Raw genomic sequence first — 23,612 nt, 5'->3', positions numbered from 1 at the left:
GCCGGAGGTCGCTAGGCCCCGCGACAGCATGCCGGCGGAAGGAGAGACAGCCTCCCCCATCGTGTCCCCCGTCCCTGGCATTTAGCCAGCGACGGTGCCAGAACCTTCCGGATGGAGGCTCCGGGGCTGTGCGGAACCCCGATTCCCTCCTGCCGGCTAAAGAAGTCGGGGAAAGTGGGGCCTCACGTGGGCATGCGCTTTCTGTGCTATCCTGCCAAGGTCACAGAACAGCTGCTGAGCAATGCACACCTGGGCAGGAGTCTGCGGGCCGCACGCCCTCGACCACCCTTGCCCTTGATCCTGCTGCCCTTGGCCCCACCGCCCTTGACCCCGCCGCCCTTGACCCCACCGCGCTTGACCCCGCCACCCTTGACCCCACCGCCCTTGACCCCACCCACCCTCGGCCCCGCTCCCGCTGCCCCCTCGTGCCCTGCCGGCGGGGGACGTCAGCCCTGTCCTCTGTTCTGTGTTCCAGCTGGCCCGGCACAATAAAGAGCTGCAGAGCATGCTGAAGCCCGGGGGCCAGGTGGACGGGGACGCAGCCCTGGGCTTCTACGCCAAGCACACGGCCCAGATAGAGGTACCGCGGCGAGCACCCCACGCATGTGTCCGTCTGGGGTGCCTGGGGGTGTTGTGAGCACCTCTGTATGTCAGCTCCTGCACCAGTGGTGGCCAGGCCACCGGTTCCCGCCTACAGCCTGGTGGGGAGGCGGGCCCCGAGCAAAGCCTCACAGGGAGGCGGTGTTCGTTATGCGTCCTGACCAGGCCATGCGGACCCGCAGACGGTGCTCTAAGAAATTCCAGCAGAGGGGCCCGCGGTCGATTGTGGGACACCACGTGGAAGCGTGGGCCTCAGGGAAAATGAGAGACGAGAGGGGGCAGCCTCTCGGAGGCGAGGCCTAACGGCGAGGGCGGGAGACACTGGGCGAGGGTGACGGAGCAGGCAGACCGGGAAGGAAGACAGGCGGCCCAGCTCCTCAGAGTCCTGGCCACCTCCCCTGACAGGTCTGGACATCACCTGGGGGTGGCCCCTGGGACACTTCGTCATGGGGAAGTGATACGGCCAGGTCCGCGTTAAAAACACACACACTCCACAGGCCTTCCTAACCCTCGTGAGCTAAATGGGGTCGTCTCCATCGTGCAGATGGGGAAACTGAGGTAAGACGCAGGGAGGCCGTGCCCCTCGTCCAGTTATCAGTGGCGGGGCTGGGATTCGAATCCCGGCCTGGCTGACCCCAGGGCCCACGGGTACATGTCCGGTCACCTGCATTGTCTCTGAGCATCGGAGAGAGCGGACTGTCTGCGGGCTCTGGGCCGGCAGGGGACACGGGCCTCGTTTGGCCGATGAGGAAGCGCACGCAGTCCGAGTCAGTGTTGGGACGAGGACTGTGAAGGACCACTGACTCCTCTGGGCCTCGTGGAACATTCAGAGTGGAGGCTTTTTGAGAACAGATTCGCACCTGATGTCGCGAGTCTCTGGGATCCCTAATAAAAGGCGTCACCTCACCGATTAATGACTAAATGCTTGAGGAGGGCCAGCTCCGCCCCGGAGCCCTTGCAGGACAGGCTGTAGGTGTCTGCAGTGCAGTGTGTCAGAGGAAAGAGGACTCGGACCCTATCATGAGCTCCTCAGTCACTGGGGAGCCGCCCGAGGCTTGGTCAGGCTAAGACGTGTGAACAGGGTCGCCGAGCCCGTTACAGGCGGGAGGACCGGAACGTGTTCTCCTGACTCCCGCCTGTCAGGATGGTGAACGAGGTGTGGGTAGGTCTCAAACGAGAAAGAGATATGGCCAGGCATGGTGTCCCCAGCTCTCGCGCCCTGCCCTTGGCCAGCCACCCGTCTCTTCCAGTTTCCCAAGGGCGTTACCTGTGCAAAGCCACAGGCCACTTTGTAACCACCGGGGTTCTCCCCGCAGACCCTAGGGCCTTGGCGAGTCAGGCTGGGGAGCCTGGGGTCCGGGGCTCAGCTCTGGCCGGCCAGCCTCCTGTCTCCCGCTCCGTTACCTCCTGAGCCCCGATCGCAGCCCTTCGGCGGAAGGAGGGGCCGTGCGAAGCTGGCAGGCTCTGCGGTCGGTCCCTGAGCCTGTGTGTGCACGTGTCGCCCAGGGAGTCGGTTCGTGGGCAAGATCCGCGCACCAACCCCCACACACGATTCGGTTCAGTGAGGTGGGCATGGGGACCAGAGTCGGCGTGAGAGGGAAACTTCCTGTAACTTGATCTCCCCTAGATTTGGGAACCACTGGTCTAAAGACCAAGTCTCCCAGAATTTATGGAGCCAGGGCTGCGGGATCCTGTCTCACCCCTGGGCGAGTTTCCCACGACAGCTTGACCTTGGTGCATCAGGGAGAGCGAGAACCAGATCTTCTCGTAGAGGGTGTTGGCCCAGGGCCTCCCCGGACTTCTCAGGCTCTGGAGAGGAAGAACAGAGAGGCCGTGCCCCTCCGTCCTGCACCCCGCACCCCTTTTGAAATCTCTAGCTCCCAGGACGGTGTCTTAGAATTTGAATAATCCTGACCAGGCTGCCTCCTCCTTGGGGACTGAGCCAGTCTGTGCGGCGTCCCCTCCCCTCTCCCCCGGGCCCGGCAGAGCGAGTTTGAAGAACAGTAGGTGCTGTCCCAGCATTGGTTGGGACGCTGGTGCCCACACTGTGCATTTCAGATGCCGTGACGAGTACGAGGCAGGACGCCACCACGACTGGATAAACCAAGGTCTCTTTAAGGTCCCTACCTAGGAAAGGTGACCCAGTTTTGCTCTGAGAAAGGATCCTAGGTGTCTGCGCTGCCCAACACAGAAGCCGCTGGCCGTGGGTGGCTGCTTAAAATCAAGTGAAATAAAATTAAATGCTCAGTTCCACGGGCGCACTAGCCACATGCACTGGTGCTCGCTGGCCTCCTGGGACTGGCGGCCGTGCTTTTGGGCAGGACAGACGCTGTACAGAGCCATGCCGTCATGATAGAAAGCGTTATGGGACAGCCCCAGCCTGGAGCCACAGCCGAATGTGTGTATGGGGGGCGGGGGGAACAGTTTACGCTGCGGTCAAGTTAGTCGCAGTGCAGTTAATCGGCCTGAGGTGAGAAAAATACTATTGGAGACGTACGGAAACCATTTGATGTGAGGGGGTCTGCACGGTCAGCAGACGCGGGCTCAGGTCTGCACCATGTCGTACCCCGAGCCCAGGACTCTCGGCAGCGGGCTTCTGAGGCTCCTGTTCATTCTCCCCTCAGATCGTCAGACAGGACCGGACCATGGAGCAGATCGTGTTCCCCGTGCCCAGCATCTGCGAGTTCCTCACCAAGGAGTCGAAGCTGCGCATCTACTACACCACGGAGAGGGACGAGCAGGGCAGCAAGATCAACGACTTCTTCCTGCGCTCCGAGGACCTCTTCAACGAGATGAACTGGCAGAAGAAGCTGCGAGGTGTGTGGCCCGCACACGCGCGCGGGTACGGCCGTGCGCCCCTCCCCCCAGACTGGGCGGAGCCGAGCCGGGGTGGCTCCGGCCCAGGAATGATGCCACCCATCCCAGACAGATGCCCCTGCGGCCGGCGAGTGGGCTCCAGCCCCAGGCACCCGCCCCGAGAGCTCCACGGAGCGCCTTTCAGAAGGCCCTCTGGTGTCTGAGGCCGGGCCCTGAGCTCACAGCAGGGTCACAGCTCCGGCCTGACCCCGGTCACCCCGTTTGCTCGCTTGCGGCACACCTGCTGGGGGAGCTGCTCTTCCTCCTCTGTGGGCAGCTCGCCTTTTACGCTCCTTCACGCAAGGAACCATCTGCCCACTAAGACGCGTCCTTGCTCACCACTGGGTCCCAGGGCAAAGCCCGGCGGGGCGGGCTGAAATCGCTCATCGCAGGCGCTTTTCGGGGCGACCCCGGAGGGCTGCGTGGCTCCTGGTTGTCACCGACATTTTCATGTGACACTTCAGCGCTCAGGCACCAACTTCCATGACCAACTCAGAAAGGCCTGTGCTTTATTTCTGTTAGGAGCTGGTGGTTTTTTCAAAGCCCTGGGTTCCGGCTGCAGTCGTGACCTTTGGGGCGCACTCTGAGGGGCGGGGCAGCGGGAGGGGGTGCCAGGTTGGAGGTCGGCTTCCGGGAGCTTCCGCCCTCTTCCTGCCAGGCACCAGTCCGAGCAGGAACAGACCGGCCTCTCACTGAGAGCCGCTCCTATCACCGCGCCCTCCTTCCCTCCCTGCACCCGCGACTCGGCTGGCAGCAGAGCGGGCCGTGGAAGCAGGTTGCCAGAAGGCCCCGTTCCCAGCTCACCCCAACCCGCGCTGCGTTTTTTCCTCGCTTCCAAAGGGCACCTCGTCGTCCAGCACTGTAAAACGTGGTCACCTGTCTTGCTGGGCCAAACTCGTCCCTCACCCAGCCCCGTGGCTCTGACAGGGGGTCTTAGTAGGACAGCATGCGCGCCGTCCTCGGAAGGCCCAGGGTAGAGTCTCCCCAGGGTCGCCGTGTCCTCGTGTCCTGCCGTGGACGTCCACACTGGGCTCTGAGGGAAGGAAGACACGCCCAGCCCGGTCCGTAGCCTTGCGTTTTCAGCTTCCACGTTACACAGAGGAGAACATCCTCTTAGTTGTCATTTTTACCCCTGGCTGGGCTGTTCTACGGCTCACCGTCCGGGGATGATCCCGAATTCGCGCGCCCAAACCTCCAGGGTGGTTTCTGGAGCTGTGATTTCGGGGGTCCGCTGAGACCGGTCAGGTAGATGCATCCGCTCAGAATCGTGTCATCAAATATGTCTGTCTACTCGTGCATACACGTGGGACGTACATCGTAAAGGTTCTCCGAGAAGCTTTTGAACTAACGGAAAGGTTTTCACCTTCTACGGCGGGCACGGTACCTCGTCCTCCTTCCTTCTGCCACGTCAAGGTGTCGTCTGCAGCCCGGCAGAGAAGGAGGCCCTCGGCCCCGTGAGGCGGGGATCTGAGTTGTAATCCACTCTGCCACCCACTGGTTCTGCGGCCCAGGCAGATGACTTAACCACTGCCAGCCCCTCACCTATAGAAGGGGGAGTCAAGACCACCTTTTGATTGATTGATTGATTGATTGATTGATTGATTGACTGATGGCAGAATGGCCACCCCATCATTCCAAGTTGTATTTCACAGTGTAGCTAGTATCCTATTTCATCTTTCTGTCTTTCAAAACCAGTTTGTGTTTCAGGAAACTTAAACAGAACTGTAGTTGTCAACGGAAAGATTTTAATTGGCTTCAAAGCTATCTGCTGGGAAGAGAAAAATCGAAAATAATAGCTGAGTTAAACACGGTTTGCAGATTGAGGGAGGGGAGGGTGTGCTCGTTAGAAGGACAACTAAAATGAAATACATTCTCCTCTCCAGCTCATTTCTCTTCTAATGAATCTGCAGAACACATTTTTCTGGCTTATTCACAAGGCCGCTTTACCTTTTCCTGAAGGCGTCACAGAGAATCGTCTGTGCAGCCGGAGGCGGATGGACACCGAGCTCCGAGGCTAAGGCTGCTTAGCATTTTCTTCTGCGAGTATAAAAATGCTCAGTCCCCAGGCTTTCCGGAAGCCCTCTTCCGTGTTCCGCTCACCCCGCACAGACGCACACACGCACGCGCGCACACACGCGCACACATGCGTGCACACCTTTCCGTGCATCCACGCCCTCCCAGGCCTCTGCGACATCTTCTCCGGGAGTCCCTTGCCCCAAGGAGGCGAAAAGTCCTGGCCAAGAAACCTGGAAGGCAGAGAAAGAGGAAGGCCAGGCAGAGTCGCGAACCCGACGGTTTCTCGGGGGTTCTCGGGCGCGGGCATTGCACGCATCGGAATAGAGCCTGGGCGTCCGCTGCTGTATGTATGTGGAGTCCAGGTCACCGGCAAGGGCCCGTTCCTTTTAAAAACAAACAACAATCCGGGAAAACGATGCCCTGGCCTGCGGACATTTACACTGGCCGGCCTGCCTGGGCTCCTGGCGCTCCGTCCGTGCGCTGTGATGTAGCAGGTGTGTTGGTCCAGCCAACTTCTAAGCCCCTGGTAAGCAGAAACACGCTAGAGGGCAGAGCGGAGAAGTCGACGCTGTGTCAGCTCCCGTGCCTTCCCGTGAGACCTGCCGTCTGTTGGGGGCAGACCACGCACCATGCTTGTAAGAGGCTGTCGTTTCAGTGGTCGGCTGGGAGCAGGCCTGCAATCGGCCCTGATGCATTGTGGGAGCATGAGAGTTAGGCTCCTGAGCAGAGATGAGATCTGAATGACAACTAGAGGTTGAAAGCCGCCCGAGAGGCGGGCGCGGGGAAGGCTTGCCGTGCGTCTCCCAGCTCTGCTTTCTCCCAGCACGCAAACTAGGAAGCCGGCAGCAACGCACGTCTGTTATGCGGTGGTTCCGAGGCCACGTGTCGGCAGGTCTGGATGCCCCCCCCCCGGAGGCTCCACCCCTTCCTCCCTCTGCAGGGCCAGGGAGCCTTTCTCCTGCCACCCCACTCTGACCGTGACACTCCGAGGTCCCTTTTGCCACTTCAGGTAACAGGTTCGCAGTTTCCGGGGGTAGGAGGTGGAGGCATTTGGGGCCATCCTTTTGCCCATCGCAGAGGCGTGCTAGCCGCGTTCTGTTGCTGCGTAATGAACTGCCACCAAACTTACTGCCTGAAAACAATAAGGATTTATGTTCTCACAGTTCATCAGGATCCGGAATTTGGGAGTGACTTAGCTGGGTGGTTCTGTCTCAGGGTCTTTTGTGAGGGTTGCAGCCACAATGTCAGCCAGGGTTACTGTCACCTGAAGGTTGGACGGGCCCTGAAGGGTCCCCCTCTTTGCTGGGGGGTGACTGTTGGCGGGAGGCCTCAGTTCCTCTCTGCATGGGCCTCCAGAGGGCTGCTGGAGTGTCCTCACAACGTGGCAGTTGGTTTCCTTAGAGCAGAAGACTAATGGGAGAGGAGAGAGAGAGAGAGAAAGCACACGTGTGCACGGAGGAAGCCGCAGTGCCCTTTGTGACCTCGTCTCAGGGAGCATGACCGTCACTTCCGCTCTATCCCGTCTCGTAGAATCAAGTCGCTGAGCCCAGCCAGCCCGCACTCAAAGGGCGTGGAGTTAGGCCGCATCCCATAAAGGGAGGAATGTCGAAGAATTTGTGGCCGCGTTTTTAAATCGCCATGGGGGAGCCCCTGGAGGCGGGAGAGTGCAGGGTGGTTGGGGGAGCAAAGGCAGAGTCTGTGGGTGAAGGGTCCGGGGAGGGAGGTGAGGACGCGGTGCCGGCTGCCGAGGAGGCCGCAGGCGGTGCACGTCGAGTCCGGTCTCCGTGTCTCCTCGCGCCCGGGTAGACACCCCGCCGATGCAAAGGACCAAATGTTCATATTCACAGCGATGCTACGTTTAAGTAAACGTTAGCCTTGGGGAAACTTCGGAGGTCGGTTTGTGTGCCTGGTGGAAAATCACTTATCACAGTTGTGCTCGAGCCGCGTTCGCATGGCGGCCCCCGCAGAGAGGTGGCCGAGCTCCGCCGGTCCCTCTGCGCCTTTTAACTTCTTCACGTGCTCTCTCTGCACGTACACGAATGTGGAGCGGGAATCGCGAATCCCACGGGCCCCTCACTCCGCCCCGGCGGTCAGCAGCCCTCGGCCGCTCTCGCCGTCCATCTCGTCTCTCCTGGCGTTTTCCCGTCCAGACCAGAAATGGGCTCCCGTCTGGAAGAAATGCTAGCGGCTGTTGTCACCGCGTTTCAGTCTGCCTCAGCCGTGAACCTGCCGAAGGTCCCTTGTCACCGGAGGTTGGCGGAATCCCGGTCAGCGCCTCTGTTGAGTGGCGACATGAACCACTCACCTGTGTCTCTGCCACTGACCGCCCCCAGCAGGTCACGGACCTAGGCGACCAGATCTCCACAGCTTCCGCTCTCTACTGGGCCTCAGTTTCCCTCTTTTATAAAACGAGGGATTTTTTTAACTGGATGGTGCTCATAGCTCTAAAACTCTACAGTTTAGAAACATTGCCCGTTACCAAGCGCTGACATGAAACGACCAGTTAGTAAACCACCCAGGGCACTGTCTAACCGCTTTATTTTAAATAGAGGCTTCCACAGGCGTAGCTGCTGCTGTGGCCTCACCGGAGGGCTTGTCACTGCCACTGTCCTGAAGTTAGATGGTGGCTCCACCGGGGAAGAGGACACACAGCAGAGAGCCCCTCTCATGCTCCAGGCTTCTCTCCCGTGGGCTTGGGCGGGGAGGTATGTCAGCTGACATTGTCTTGAGACACTTTGCCTCTGGCATGGAACTGAAATTGTTCCTTCCACGTGCATTTTTGAGCGTCATTGTAAGTGTCAGGCACCACTGTCCTTAGCGGGCCACAGGCTGGTGCCTCTAAGACTGAGAATGTGCAGCCAGCCTGGTGTCACCTGCCGGTGACAGCGGATGAGATGGCAGCAATATCACACGTGTCTCTCACCCCCTTAGTGACGGCTTTAGTACGGCTTCCTTTCTCCACTGTGGCCTTTGGGAATGGGGACCCTGCTCTGTCCACCCAGTCAGCAACTGTCACTCCTGGTCCCCCCCACCCCGCCCCGAGCGATCATCAGACTTCAGGAAAATGGCAAATGACTTGGCGTCAGGAACGGGACCTCGTCTCGCTTTTAGGCACCACGAGTTAGCGGAGAATGCCAAGCAAGGGGGGCACGTGGGAGTGGCAGCCGTCCTCGTCTGGGACCCAGCTGGCCGACTCTGAGTCTCACGTGTCCCCCCCTCCTCCCCGCTGTGCCCACACTTCTCAAAGGCTCATTCAACTCGGGTCTCTCCGAGCCTCTCATGTGGTCCTGGAGCCCTGGGGGTGGCTAAGGACTCAGCACGTGAACTCTGGGTATCCCCGGGTTCCATAACCGAGGGTGTCGACCGGGGTAGGCGGGGCTTCCGATGCTCCAGCTCTTCTCCTCTCCCTGGTCCCCAAATATGTCTTCTGTCCCAGTGAGTCCTCCAAACAGAAATAAACCGATCTGTGGTCGCTGTGAGCCTGTGAGTCACCTTCGAAACACATGACCGTTTTTACTGTTGTGGAAACTGGGAACAAAAGTGCCTTGTAGGGGCCGAGCGGGGGGAGGGGCCGGGCACCCGCCGGGCGTCCTGCCCTGCGGCCGGGACCTCACGTGGCCCGTCTCGTTTCCGCAGCCCAGCCCGTGCTGTACTGGTGTGCCCGCAACATGTCCTTCTGGAGCAGCATCTCGTTTAACCTGGCCGTCCTGATGAATCTGCTCGTGGCCTTCTTCTACCCATTCAGAGGCGTCCGAGGAGGTACCCCGTCTTTAATTTCAGGGAAACTACTGGAAGCCGCGGGAAGGCTGTGACCTGTACCTTCAAGGTGACCGCCGGACATCCCAGGGTGATCTGTGGGGTCCCTGTCATCCCCTTCAGACAAGACGAGGTGGTAGCTTTCTCCGTGGGTCTCGTTTTAAATCTAACTTAGAATAATGCGAAGTTTCCGTTCGTATTTATTGACCAAGAAAGAAAGAAGCTATGACATCTGTGAGGAGTAGTCTCAGCCGCCTCGTGTGTGCCGGGAGAGAGTGGCTCAGAGAGGTCGAGAGAGCCAGCCCAGGTCACACAGCCCGTCCGGGGCAGAGCTGACCCGAGCAAGCAGATATTCTGAGGCCCGGTCCACTGGATTTCTTTCCCCCCATCATATTTCTGGAGTTGATCTCAGACTACAGAATTTGTAAGAAATCTCTGGAATTTGAGGGTGGCAGGTGAGGTGGGGCGCAGGGCTTCAGTGACTGCAGACCGTTTGTCCTGGGAGCTCCGTCTTAAGAGTGACATGCCGTTAATCCCATGCCAGCCCGTGCTGTCCATGTTCTGTACGGGCCACCCGTCCCCAGCTTCCGGTCACCCGTGTGCACGTTCTCCACGTCCTGCTGAGGACAGGCTCAGGGCCACGTGCGTGCGGGCTCCCACACACCCCTCGCCGTTGCCCACGGCCGCCTCCTGGGGGCGACTCCTCAGCTCACTTTCCCCCCGAGTTTCCTGGCACATCGGCTCACGTACATGTGGGATGGCTGCCGGGAGCCACCTCGTGTGGCCCGTGTGGGGTCAAGGTCCCGGAGTGAGACGCACAAGCCGTGCAGGAGCGAGGCGCAGGCTGAGCTCGCGAGCCCGACAGCGCAGGTGTGGGCCCGTGTGAAGCAGCAGCGGCCGCCACATGACGGTGACTTGTCACGTGAGGCGCATGTCTCTAACTTACCCATTCGAGGAGTTAGCTTTTCTGTTTGGTGTCGAGTCACACTGAAAGCTCTATTTGAGGGATTTTCTTCCCCAAAAGCACTGTCTAAACACGAGTCCGGGAGATCTTCCTTTCCAGTGCTGTGCCAGGAATAAGTGTTCTGGCCGAAGGACTCGGCAGGCCCACCGGGCGGCCAGCATTTCCCTGAGGGCACGTCTGCCCCAGCCAGGCGGCCATTCGGCAGAGCAAGAGCAGGAGGCCGTGGGCCAAGGGCTGGGTCGGGGGTGACAGAGGCCAGGCCTCCCTCCACCTCGTCACGTGCGTCCCAGCAGATTCTTCAGACGTGGTTTTGGATGTGCTTTCATTTACCTCCGTTTCTTTAAAAACATTTCAAAGCGATTTTTGTTATACACCTTGACCATTGTCTTCACCAGTCACTCTGTCTCGAGGCCCATGTCTGGGGACAGTTAGTGGACAGCCCCCTCCCCGTCAGTGATGAGCCTGGCCCAGTGGGTACCTGGACTTAGAGAGTCCGGCCTGGGCGTCCAGGCCTGGGCGAGCCCCCTTGGCGCTCCTCACCCTCTCTGCATGGTGCTCACGTTGGGCCGGTGTCGTGACACCTCCGTGCAGACTCGGGGACTCCTGTGGCTTCCGGGGAAGAATAGTTGCTGACCAGCCGGGATCTCTGAGGGATCCCGATTGCTGCCCATCCAAGTCCAAGACCCACTGAATGACATGACTGGTAAAGGTCCTTCCAGCTCTACAGCGGTGGCTCCACTGTGACATCAGCTCCGGCTGGGCTGTAGGAATCCAGCCTCCCTGCTCTGGCAACGTGGGCCTGAGGACTTGCTGCCGATGGACTGGACGGGAAGCACGGTTAGACCTCCTGGCAGGAAAGGACATCGATCTGACCTCAGGAAGCCCTTTCCGTTAATCGGTCACTGAGATGGGCGCCAACACATCCGCTCCCTTGCAGGGGGAGGCGTTTTTTTCTTTTGTAAGACATCGTGGGAGCATCTTCTACACTCACTGCTAACCATCAAGAGAAGGCTTTTGTTAGTCCTGCCGAGAAAGGAGATCTGCATGGTTACCCGAAATTATTCTCTGAGATCAGCATTCTTGTCAAATGCTAACACTAGGATTTCTAAAACGCCTCTCTGTGATGTGTGTAACGACCTTGTTAGGTGCACTGACGTGGCCCTGTGGCTCATAAGGCCTGTGGCTGCCAGCGGCCCCGGTGGCCTTAAAAGCTCTTTCTTACCAACAGAATCATTGCCCCATTTCACTTCAGGAGGGATAAGTCACACAGTATTTCAAAAGCATGAAACGTGAGCAACTTCAGATTTCTTACTGAATTTGTGGGCATGTCATGTAATTAAAGCAAATACAGGACTACTTTTTAAACTTTCTCGTTGAAATGTTCAAGTATATACGTAAGTAGAAAGAACAGTATAATAAACCGCCGTATACCCATCAGCCCAGGCTGAGCACGTAGCAGCTTCTGCCAGTCTGGTTTCATCCACTCTCCTACTGTATCTTCTGAAACATTTTGAAGAAGTCGACATCTTGTTGTCTTGCACGTAAATATTTCATCGTACACCTCTAACTTACAAGGATATTTTTAAAGACATGCAGCCACCATGCCATTATCTTACCTGATGAAAGTAAGAATGAAACATGTCATAGCCTGTCCATTTTGACCTTTCTCCATTCGTCCCAAAGATGTCTTTCTATAGCCAGTTTTTTTTGGGGGGGAGGGGGGTGTTTTGTTTTGTTTTTGGAATCTAGCATTATTTTTTAACACTTCTTTTATAGTGGGGACACAGCGAGTTTTCTACTGGCCCCTTCAGGATTTGGGTACATGCATCATACTGGTCACATTTATTACATTGGGATCTTAAGAAGCAGTTCAAGATGGTGATTAAGCACTTAAGAAAATGAAAGGAAAGCCACAGACTGAGAAAATATTTACAAAACGTGTATCCAACAAGAGAATATGTAAAGAACTCTTACAACTCGAAGAGGCTACTCAGTGGGCAAAAGACATCACCAGACACTTCACAAAAGAAGATCCTCGAATGGCCAATAAGCCCATGACAAGGTCTTCAGCGTCACTAGTTACCAGGGAAACTCAAATGAAAACCGCAGGAGAGCAGCACTACGAGCCTGCTAGAGCGGCTCGTGACGTGGCGCTTCCGTGTGTCCCCCGCGAGGAGGACACGCCACCGTCATTTTGCAAGACGGCAGGGTCGTGTCTCATAGAATCGAACATACACCTAGGATTCCAAACTCTGCTTCCAGGTCTTTGTCCAAGAGAAGTGGAAAAGTGCCCACGACAAGGTTTGTACTTGAATTCGGAATAATGCCGAACTGGGAGCAGCCCAAGCGTCCACCCGTTCACGGCCGCATGGCCCGTAGATAAATGGTGGGCTGTCCACACTGCCGAGTACGTCTCAGCTATAGAAGGAACGGAGTATCAATACGCATGGTAACCCGAGTGAATGTTAAAAATTTGAAAGAATTTAAAAGACTACCTAGTGATATGGTTATTTTTCCCGTTTTTATGAAATTCTGGAAAATGCAAAGCTGCAGTGATAGGAAGCAGGTCAGTGGTTGCCCGTGGGTGAAGACAGGGCAAGGTGCCGATGTCAGGGGCTCGAGGAAGCCTTTTTAGTGACAAAAACGTTCCGTATCTTGCTCGCGTTGGCAGTTACACGTGGTGGTTAAATGGCACTTAAAATGGATAGATGTTGCTGTTGCTTTTTAAAAAATGGCGGTTAAGGACCACAGACTTCAGAGGCATGTAGACTCCAGCCATTTGCCGTGTCACCTTAGGCAAGAAATGTAACCGAAGAGTCTAGAGGAAAATGGAGCCAATAGTACCGACCTCACAGGGTGAGATGGCACAAGGATTAAATAACTGATCATCAACGCAGAGGGCTCATGCGGCATCTGCCTGCTGTCACGTGCAGAGGAAGGGACACGCGTGCCTCGGTGTCCACTTCCCGCACGACGAAGAGCCGCTGGCTCCGCCCGTTTCTAACCAGGTCGCCTCGTGCAGGAAATCAGAAGGGGAGAGGCAGGCAGCCGGGGTCAGGGGAACGGTTTTCGGAGAGAGAGTGAGTCTCGGTTGGCGTGAGCCCGGCAGACTGGGGCAGCCAGCAGGTCGGGGAAGGGCTGTCCCCTGCACGGTGTCTGCCTCCTGGATGGTGCTGGGGAGAAGTGACACTCCGTTATGCAAGTGGCCTCGATCATGGAGCACTGCTTGTTTACTTCTGAAGGAGACTCAAAATGTGACAGCATTTGAAATAGGGGTGTTTTTTTTTTTTTTTAATGAGTGTTTCACAGAACTATATTTTTAGCCATGTTGGCTCACGTTATATAACCAAGCCTCTTGCGGGACACTCTAAATAGAACTTGCAATAGCAAGAGATGACAAAAGCTGGTGTCAGCAGTTTGACTACACAGATAATCTAATTGTAGATGATGCTAATGAGATGGATGTCGCCGTCCCCCTTCCCTTGAAGAAATCCGATTCCGACGGGGGACCTGAGCTTCTCCTTTGCTTGCTTTTAATAGACCTTAGAAGCTCAGGCTTCCAGCTCGCCTTCCCTACGAGTGAAGCGTGACACGTGCATGAGCTTTCTTTATTGCACGAGCATTTGACGGGTGCCTACAGAGTGTCAGGTGACCGGGGGACACAGAGTCCTCAGAGCAGGAAGGAGCACCGGATGTGAGTTTGAAAGGAGGCAGGGGGTGCAGGAGGCTTCCCAGAAGGGGTGACATCGAAGCTAAGACGTACGGTGACCAGGGAAGGGAGACGAGTTTCCCAGGTAGAAGGAACACATGAGAATTTGGAGGTGGGAACGTGGGTGTGGCTTGGTGTGTCCAGGACAGTGATGCAGACAGGAGAGTCGGGACCGATATGAGGCCAGGGAGGTGACGGAAGTGTGATGAAGCCCGCGTTGGTCCGTCCCCTGTGCTCTGTGACGCCCACCTTGTCTTCCCAGGGACCCTGGAGCCGCACTGGTCGGGACTGCTGTGGACGGCCATGCTCGTGTCGCTGGCCATCGTCATCGCCCTCCCCAAGCCCCACGGCGTCCGCGCCTTAATCGCCTCCACGATTCTGCGGCTCATATTTTCGGTCGGGCTGCAGCCCACGCTGTTCCTCCTGGGGGCTTTCAACGTGAGTACGGGCACCTCCGCCGCGGCTCGTTCGTGACACGAACAGCACCGGCTTCCTCTCTGGGCCCTCGGCCCTCGGCCTGTGCTTTCCGTGCAGAAAAATACTGCACCGTTTGGGTCAGCCGTTAAAATGGCAGAAGCAAGACAGAGCCGCTCCTCCCCGCCCCGCCCCTACCCCCCAGCTTCTGACGGTCATGAGCCTCTTGGAGCATTTTCAGGCTCGGCCGATACAGTTTTTAGGGCATATTCCTCTCAGAAGGCGGGAGGCAGAGGAAAGCAGCTGAGATTTCAATGAGCTTTGCCAATCCGGTGACGGGTTGGCTGGCGCAGGCGGTTCTAGCCAGTCAGGCAAACCATCAAATGTTAACACGGCACCTGCTCCTGGTGAGGCCACACAGGACGGGGCGGGGGAGGGGCCGGGGGTGTGCAGATGGGCAGCAGGGAGCCAGGCGAGGAGAGGACCGTGCTCATTTCAAGTGGTGACATCGAGAAAGGCCGTCTAGCTGCACTTGAAGGACAGAGGCCACCCGCACGACACGGGGATTCTGGGAAGTGGGGACAGCTGACCTGAGCTGGAAGCCATACTGGGGATAGTCTCTGGGGAAAGGAAAGGGTCTGGACACACGCAGCACCGTCTCCTCCCAGAGGTCCCCGCCCTGAGCGTACGGGGCAGCCGAGGTCGCCGCACGAAAGTGGAAGTGACGTTCCACCGGAATCCCGTGCAGCAGCACGTGTCCCCAGACGGCCAGGCAGCGAGGGCGTGCGCGGACAAGAGCCTCCTTCAGGCCGACCAGCTCGGGTAGGAGGCGGCCGGAAGTTCTGTCTTAACGAATGGAGAGGCGCTCGAGTGGGTCCCAGGGGGTCCGCCGGCCCCGGGGACGGCCCCCAGCGGAGTCCCAGCTCCGTGTGGCTCACGCACTGGCCTGCGGGACCTGGCCCCGAATCTGGGGACAAGGCACCGGCCTCCTCCTCCAGCACTTCCAAAGCGTGTGCCTGGTTGACAGATCTGAGACAGGGAAGGGGACGTGGTCAGGGGACGTGAGAAACGGCCAGTTACACGGAGCGGATGGTTGTCCCTGCAGAGTTCCTCAGACACGGGCATGCTGACCTGGAATCCCCAAGGAACAGAGACGTCGCTGTTGCCCAGGCTGCTGTTTAGAGGGTCACAGGGAATGAGGGTCGTATAGGATCCAGGCTGGGAAAGGCTGTTCCCAGGAGTGGGAGGTGACTCGGGTGTTTTGAGAAAAGAAACTGTGCACAGAGAAGTGTCCTCGAGAAAATTCCTTCCGCGGTAGCATGCTGTGCAGATTCAGGCGAGGGGGCTGGAGGCGGGGGCGGCCATTGGGGACGGTCCAGATGTCAGGACCCGTGGCACGCGGTGGGCGTGGGCCTGGCGCCTTCCGCCAACAGCGAGGTCCGCGTCCTCTCCAGGCAGAGACGGTGTTGCTGAGCTGGCGGGCGGATGAGGGAGGCTGCGGTGACTCCAGATTTTCAGTCACAGGTGCCTCGGAATGAGGCAGCCAACTAGAAGTCATGCAGAGACCTCGTTTTCAGGGGGAAAGGCACTGAAGTTCACTTATTGGGCCCGAGGTGACGAGACAAACCATCGTGTTAGCTGTGGCCCTGGGACATGCATGACCAGAGTGACAAAGACACCGGTGCTGGAGAAGGGGACGTAGGTGTCACCTGCAGCAAGACAGCACTGTTCAAGAAGGAAGTGCAGAATTAACAAATAGAAGGAGAACGGCTCAGGGCTTCAGAGGCTGCCGTCTGCGGGCTGCCCTGTTGTGTCTCTGGCTTTCCATTAGCCCGCAGATATCTCGTCTATAACACAGATCATCTGAGGGAAAGCCTCAAATTAGACAATTAATTACCATTTCTAATAACATTAGCTTGGGGAGAAAGGCTGACACAGCTATAAAAATTTTTTTGAGGGAATAAAAAAAGAGGAACACCCACGTGGAGCAGACGGGAGGGGACAGATTCGCTGTGGACAGGAAGCTGGCAGCGGGTGCCGGCGTGGGACCCCCGGCGGGGGCAGAGCCCTGCCGTGCTGGAGGGCTGGGGGTGGGCACGCTGGGCAGCCCGGGAGACCCCACGGGTGTCCTTGCAGAGTCCCAGGGCCGTGGGGATGGCCGCGGCAGTGGACGGGTAGCACGAGGCCAGAGCGAGGGCCGATCTAGCAGAGTCGCTGGGAAGCGGGGACTGCGGCCGAGTCCGGGACGGGGAGAGATCCGCGGGTGCAGAAGCGGAGAGGGCCAGAGCAGAGCGTAACGGGACCGGGGACCCAGGCGGAGCAGGCGGCTCCGTCGCGGAGGCGTCCGGTGCCCGGGCGTGGGGAGGGTGGGCGAGGGTGGGCGAGGGCGGAGGGCCAGCGGAGTAGGGCCTGGCCTGGCCTGGCCCTGAAACCTCATCAGCACAGTTCATCGAGAGTCGGAGATGCTGTCGCACTCCGTGAAGCAGCCTACGCTGAAGGTCGGACGATTAGAAAGAAAGAAAAAAAGCAAACGGCTGCCGGGGTGCAGTTGACCTGTCTGAGGGAGCCGGAGGCGCTGCGAGGGTTGGCTCGCTCCCTTATCTGATCGCCGAGAGGCTCGTTTACCCCGACTCGCCAGATTAACTGGCGGCACCTCCCCAGCCAGTGGCCAGGCGAGCTAGGGTGGCAGAGCGCGGTTTCGCCAAGTGCAGCCGACAGGAGCGCTTTCTCCGCCGCCTTCTCCTGATTCCCGTGTTCCTATCGGGAGGCGGACTTCCGGGCGTGGGGTTTCTGCCACGCGGGAGGGCGACCTTCAGCTGCAAGTGTCAACGCTAATACACGCGAGTGTAACGAGCAAAAGAGGAAATGGCTCGGTCCCCGCGACCCCGATCCGGAGCCTAGCCCCAGGCGCAGCCGAAGACGGGGCCGCACAGCAGCGTCGGGGGCCCAGCCTCTCCCGTCTCTCTTTGTTTTGCACGGGTGGTTCTGGAAGGCTCCGTGGTGCAGCAAGACAGATGCCGGCAGCCTTTCTCTTGGGTTCAAGGTCAGGGGGTAAGAACGAAATGGTCGTGCTGCCATCCCAGCAAAGATCTCCGTGGGCATCCATTTGGTCGCATGCCTGTCCCTAAACTGACCCTTACTGCCAGGAGCGTATAATGTGCTGATTGGCCAGGATGGAGCCCCACCTGAATCTCAAGGGCTGGACACCTGGAAAGGGCTGGATCCCCGGGGGGAAACGAGACGTCGTCCTAGAAGCCCAGGGTGGGCAGGGGACTGGAACGCATCCGGAAGTCCTTTTTTTTTTTTTTTTCCTCCCCAAGAAAATTCTCATTTTCTCCATGAAATTTGAGGCACAAGAGCTAAGAACTGGCTGCTTCTCATTAAACTGCAACCCTGTAATGCCTAGGACGTAACAAATTCAGAAAACACTTTTATTCAAGCAGGTCACAGGGTTCGTGGATTGAGGTGGCTTCTGTGTTTGACTAACTCATATAAGAACGTTGGAAATGATTCACCTCTCCTCTCGAAAATCGTAATTTCAGTATGTGTTAATTTTGTTTTTGTCGTGCACTAATGCCACTTGATTACCGTGACGCGTGAAGATATTTGGCCACACGTAACTTGTAATATGCTTGAAAAGCAGGGTCACGAAGTGACTTCCATCTCATGGTGGTTTTTGGCGGGTTTGGGGAGCATTTGGTGCAAAAGGGACCTTTTGTTCGGGCAGTTACTGGCATGGGTTCGAGAATCACCCTGGGCTCTCACGAAGACTCAGGTCGGCGTGATCGTGTTTACGCGACTGTCCCTCTCATTGTTCCCAGGTCTGCAATAAAATCATCTTCCTCATGAGCTTCGTGGGCAACTGTGGGACGTTCACCAGGGGCTACCGGGCCATGGTGCTAGACGTCGAGTTCCTGTACCACCTGCTGTACCTGCTGATCTGTGCCATGGGGCTCTTCGTCCACGAATTCTTCTACAGTCTGCTGGTGAGTCCCCGCTGTCGGAGGTCTTGTGTGCCGAAGACTAGGAGAGTGTCCCACGTCCTCCCTCTCATCACCGACCCCTCCTTCCAGTGGTGACGGGCGTGCCTGCTCTAACGAGGTCATAGCGCCCCTGTCCGCAGTGTTTGGGAGATCTGGAGTGGAAGCCACCGAGGGGGCGGGTCAGCTGGTCGGAGCCCAGGTGGGCGCAGTCACACCGCCTGCCTGGTGCGTGATGGCGGCCGCGCCCTGGGCCAGGACACTCCCGCCTTCCTTTCTGTGTCTCGGGCTCGGCCGGTGCTTCCCAAGGCGAGTGTGTCCGAGAGTATCATCTTCTTACTGTTCTCTTGGGATTCGGTTCCCAGAGAAAGCGTGTAGTGACATCAGATCAGCAGCTATTTCCCGAATCCCGAGACCCATGACCAGGAGCTGGATGGACTTCTTGCCTAGCCGATGTCACGGCGTCCTCATCAGCCAGCGCTTAACGCCTTGATAGTCTGTAAAATAAGTTAGTTCCGTCACCTTCCTCCGGAGCAGTCATTTTTCATAGCTTTTAAATTACAGACTAAATATCCGCATACCCTCCCGTCATTGGCGGGAAGCTGCGTCTGTAGAGTCGCGGCTGAGGAACCGTTGCTTTGTGCCCACGTCCAGTGCCGGGGGCATAACATCGACCTGTCTGCCAGCAAAACCACCCGGAAATGCCTGCGAGGATGAAAACCCTCAGAGTCTTCAGACAGGGGACTGAATGAGGCAGAGCAAGGGGTGCGTTCTCCACGGGGTCCCTGAGCTGATTGCTGAACTGCTCCGCGCCTCGGTTTCCCCAGCCGCAAAGCGAGGACGCATCGCCCCGACAGGGCCGGCCCGGGGCTCGTGTGCAGCTGCGTGAGCCAGGGCTGCGGACGGCGCTGCCACGCGGAGCCGTTGCGAAGCAGTCCCGCCTCTGTCACCGCGCGTCCCTTCTCCCGACAGAGGTCACGGTTCGGGTCAGCAGGGCCAGCCCGTCCCTTAGTGGGCGACGTTGGCAGGCGAGGCAGACAGGCTCTTTTCGTCGTTTTCAAATAGGTCTGGCTAGACGTGGAGGTGTTGGGCAGAGGTCTGTGGATGTGACCCCGATGGCCGTCGGGTGACCCCTTTTTGTCACTGGGTCAGGAATCGGGGCTCTGTGGGTGTTTCCGAGCCTTTTCGCAGTAACATCCCTGGGCAGGTTCCTGGTCCGTGAGTCAGGGAGACACCAGGCCACAGCCCAGCCAGCCGGTGCCGGGGCTGGAGGCAGGGGATGTTCCGGTGAGAGTTCTCTCCCAAGAGACAGGAGGGTCCCCTTCAGAAAATGCCGTCCGTCCCGGGAGCGTTTGATTTTTCCTGCAGTCCATGTCCAGATGGTTTCGTCTCCTCTCCTGGTCCTTCGAGTCCCCCTCCCTGGGCCATTCGCGATGCCAGCCGGTGCCAGGGCTGGAGGCAGGGGATGTCCCGGTGAGAGCGACCAGTGTCGTCCCCGCCCTCGGGGGCCTCAGAGCCCCGAAGATAAGTGACCACCCTGCGTCGAATGTCCACGGTGTGCTCTCTCGCCGGCTGCCTTTGAGGTAGATGATGTCCGCACGTCGCAGACAGAAACCGGGGCTCGCTGAGGTTAGGGACCTGGCCAGACTCCCACAGTGAGGAGGTGGCAGAGACAGGGCAGCAAGTCCGCTCTGCCGGCCTCGGGTCTGAGTCCTGAAGCCCGGCCCTGACTGCCTTCCCGCCCCTGAGCTCGTGAGGGAGCCCCTGCTCCGTGCCACTGGGGGTCCCCTCGCAGTGGGGCTTCGCGCCTTCCAGCCTCACCTGCCACAGCGGGGCGGGAATAACCCAGGGCTCTGCTCACTTCTAGAAAGGCTTGATGGGGTCAAACTGGATCATGGCCGGTCACCTCTCATGTGCCGCTGGGATTTTCTGAGCTGTCTGGGTCTTAACCTGTCTGTGACATGTTCCTTTAGGTGTCGCACACGGCATCTAACGTGTCTCTTAAGAACCACAGACGAAATATTAAAACCACTCGAGTTATTACACGAATAGGGAAAGCCTGTGACTGGAGGGAGGAGCCACAGCTCAGGTGAAAGCTCCACGCCGCCGGGCCAGAGAGTGGGCGGCTGGGGCCCCCCAGGGCTGACCAAGCCTGGCCTCACGTCTGCTCCAGGATGAGAACGCGCAAGGTTCATAGGCAGGTCGTAGCGAGAGGAGAAACGGACGAACTCGGCGCTAAGCGGCGACAGGCTGATGGACACACCACTGCGTGGCGTCCGGAGAGGCTCGCGGCCGGCGGGCGGGCGTCACGCGGCGTGTGAGCTGCCACAGCCCTTCCAGAAGGCAGTGGGGCGTACGTTTCTGCCGTAACATTAGACGCAGCATCTCCGTTTCTGGAAATTCAAAAAGAAAGAACGGGACAGGTTTATGTAGAGGTAAAAGCACAAAGGGTTCGTCCCAGCGTTGTTTCTCTTGACATATAATTGGAAACGTCTTGGCTGTTCGAAAAAAGGAAAGATGTTGGTTAACTGCGCTGAGTTTTCCATACAGCGAAACACTAGGGGATCATTTTTGACACGAAATGTTTACAAATGCCTGCTGAAAGAGGCTGGCTCTATGCCAGTACGATGGTATAATATTTTTGTAAAAATGTGTAGGCACATATGACATTTTTTTCCAGACGTAGCAAGGCCGGAAGGAGTAGACGTCTGTAGACGGTGGGGTGGTTAGTGATTTTTTGTTTTCCTTTGTGCTTTTCTGGGTTTTCAAGCCGGTCTCCATGGGACCTGTGTGATTTTCCAGTTAGAAGAAAGCTTTTCCTTTATAAAGTCACACATGTCCATGGCTTTGAAAGCAGAAACGATGACGAGTGAAGAGGAAAAGAAGTCACCGGTCCCTTGCGTGATCGGGGCCGTTAATCGCTCCGGCTCTGACACACAGGAGTCACGTCATGTTGTCCGAAGTCGCCGTCGCTTGTGCTCCGTAGTGTGTCTCTGGGAAACATTTAACCACGAGCAGCAGCGTTAGCCGTCTGTGTTCTTAGGTGCCTAGATGTCGTCCTCACCTCCTGGTCATTTCCTCCTCCACGCTGGTCTCAGGCGCAGGTTGCGTTATGGAGGCAGAGGGGCTCCTGGACCAGAAAATGAACTCAGATGTGAATTCTGCGTCGGAAGGGCCTGGGAGACCGGCTCGTTCAGTCCACTGATTTTACAGATGAGGAAACTGGGGTCCAAAAGAGGCAACACGGCTCGATCGACATCTCGCAACCAGTGAAAGGCAGAGCCGGGATTCGAACCGCTGTCCCCTGACGCACTTGGCCGTGCGTAGGGCTGCAGTGGAGCCAGCACCTGCTGGGGAGGATGTGATGTCAGCCCCGAGGCCAGGTCAAAACCAGCGCCAGGTCCGAGAAGAGCCCCGCAGAGCCCTGGCCCCATCGCCGCCCCTCCAGCCAAGTGTCCGAGACTAGCTCTCAGGACCAGCAGGGACCCTCCATGCCTCACGAAGCCACCTGCCTGCGAAGAGCAAGTCTCCTCACAGAGAGCGAGCCGAGACATGAGCACGCTGTGAGCCACAGGTGCTCTGCCCCCACCAGGGGGTAGGAAGGGTTTAGGCTTCCTGATGTGTCACCGCCACCAGTGTCCCTGCCACAGACCGTCCGTGTGACCTTGGCCCAGTCACTTCATGGCGATGACCGTCTCTCGTGTGCTTAGCCGGCGCCTGAGCGTGGCCGTGTGCCGAGCGCCGTGTGCACGTCGTCTGCTGACTCTTCACAGTCACTCTGCCCTCCAGTCCGCGGCTGAGGGAACCGAGGCTCAGGGGAGGGGTAGAGTCCTAGCCCCTGACGTGAGAGTCCGTGCTCCCTGCACCGGCCTCCCACGAGGCTCAAAGCCCCAGGAGGGCGAGGACGTGACTCGTCCAGCCCTGCACTCCGCGTGGCTGGCCCTTAGTAGAACTCAGTAAATACTCCCCAAACGGAGCGTGCCAGGACCCTCATCACGTTCCCGTCCCTCGTCCTCTGAAACTCACTCGTGTAAGCCTGGACTTTCTCTCTTTCTAGGACTCACAGCCGCGTGTGCCCCCAGAAATTGCGACGGTCTCCTCCTGCCTTTTCTGTGTTTATGTTTGTTCCCCGTCCTCTGAAACTCACTCGTGTAAGCCTGGACTTTTCTCTTTCTAGGACTCACAGCCACGTGTGCCCCCAGAAATTGTGACGGTCTCCTCCTGCCTTTTCTATGTTTATGCTTCTTCCTTTTTACCTTCTCGGTGTCTCTGTGAGGACAGGCACGTGTCACGCGGTACGATGGCAGTATATGCCGCTTTTGAGTTCCCAAAAGGGTAGATTTTCTGTAAACCGAGTTTTCGACGTGGGATCTTGGGGTTCGCCCGACACGGAGGCTTCTTAAAGCTGCCCCGTCACGTTCTTTCTGTTTGCTTTCCAAGCTCTTCGACTTAGTGTACAGAGAAGAGACTCTGCTCAACGTCATCAAGAGCGTCACACGCAACGGGCGGTCCATCATCTTGACGGCGGTCCTGGCTCTGATCCTGGTCTACCTGTTCTCCATCGTGGGCTATCTGTTCTTCAAGGACGATTTTATCTTGGAAGTGGACAGGCTGCCCAACGACACAGTTCTTCCAGGTGGGTTTGGAGTCGAGTCCGTCCCGGTTAAAACCGAACCGAAGAAAGTAACTTGAGCAACGCAGGTGTCTCCCTAGCACCCAGCGTGTGACTCTTAAATACGGGGCTTAGTTCTCACTTCGTTCCCGGGGTGGGGTGTCAGTCACGTGCCACGTCTGAGGGTCCAGACCCTACACACAATTTATTCACTATAGTCGTCTTTTAAAATAGCACGACTTCTTCACAAAGCAGCGTGAGCGGACGTATATCGAAAGCGGGGACGTGTGTGGCCCTTCGGCTCGGTCAATCTACTTCTAGGAATTTCCCCCAAAAGAAAAACCTGCTGACCGTGCAGGTACCACAGCCCCACGTGGAAGGACACTCACTGCTGAGGGAAACCGGAAGCAACCTGGACGTAGGGAGTGGCTCACGAGGCCAGTGGTCGCCAAGCTTTGTGGCACCAGGGACCGGTGCCCCTGATGACCTGAGGCGGAGCCGAGGCGGTGACGCTGGCGCTGGGGAGCGGCTGCAGATACAGATGAAACTTCACTCGCTCACCTGCCCCTCACCTCCTGCTGTGCGGCCCGGTTCCTAACAGGCCAGGACCAGTACCGGCCCACATCCCAGGGGTTGGGGACCCCTGCACTAGATTACGGTCCAGCTGTGGGGTGGTGTACCCTCCAGACGTGGTGCATCTTTATA

The 23,612-nt window shown here is 57.9% G+C and overlaps 1 protein-coding gene across 1 annotated transcript in view; it reads left to right on the top strand.

The window, feature by feature from the left end:
* ITPR1 (inositol 1,4,5-trisphosphate receptor type 1) overlaps positions 1-23,612 on the top strand; it is a 332,592-nt gene that overhangs the window by 279,907 nt on the left and 29,073 nt on the right. Inside the window, exons 53-58 of the mRNA XM_015587167.2 lie at positions 476-580; positions 3,225-3,417; positions 9,109-9,231; positions 14,164-14,339; positions 18,137-18,301; positions 22,736-22,931. Coding sequence (XP_015442653.1) covers positions 476-580; positions 3,225-3,417; positions 9,109-9,231; positions 14,164-14,339; positions 18,137-18,301; positions 22,736-22,931 — 958 coding nt within the window. The remainder of the gene's footprint in view (positions 1-475; positions 581-3,224; positions 3,418-9,108; positions 9,232-14,163; positions 14,340-18,136; positions 18,302-22,735; positions 22,932-23,612) is intronic.

Source organism: Pteropus alecto, unplaced genomic scaffold (assembly GCF_000325575.1).
Source record: "Pteropus alecto unplaced genomic scaffold, ASM32557v1 scaffold53, whole genome shotgun sequence".
Taxonomy (NCBI): Eukaryota; Metazoa; Chordata; class Mammalia; order Chiroptera; family Pteropodidae; genus Pteropus; species Pteropus alecto.
The sequence above is the reverse complement of the archived record's forward strand: the minus strand, read 5'-3'. Positions and strand labels throughout refer to the sequence as shown.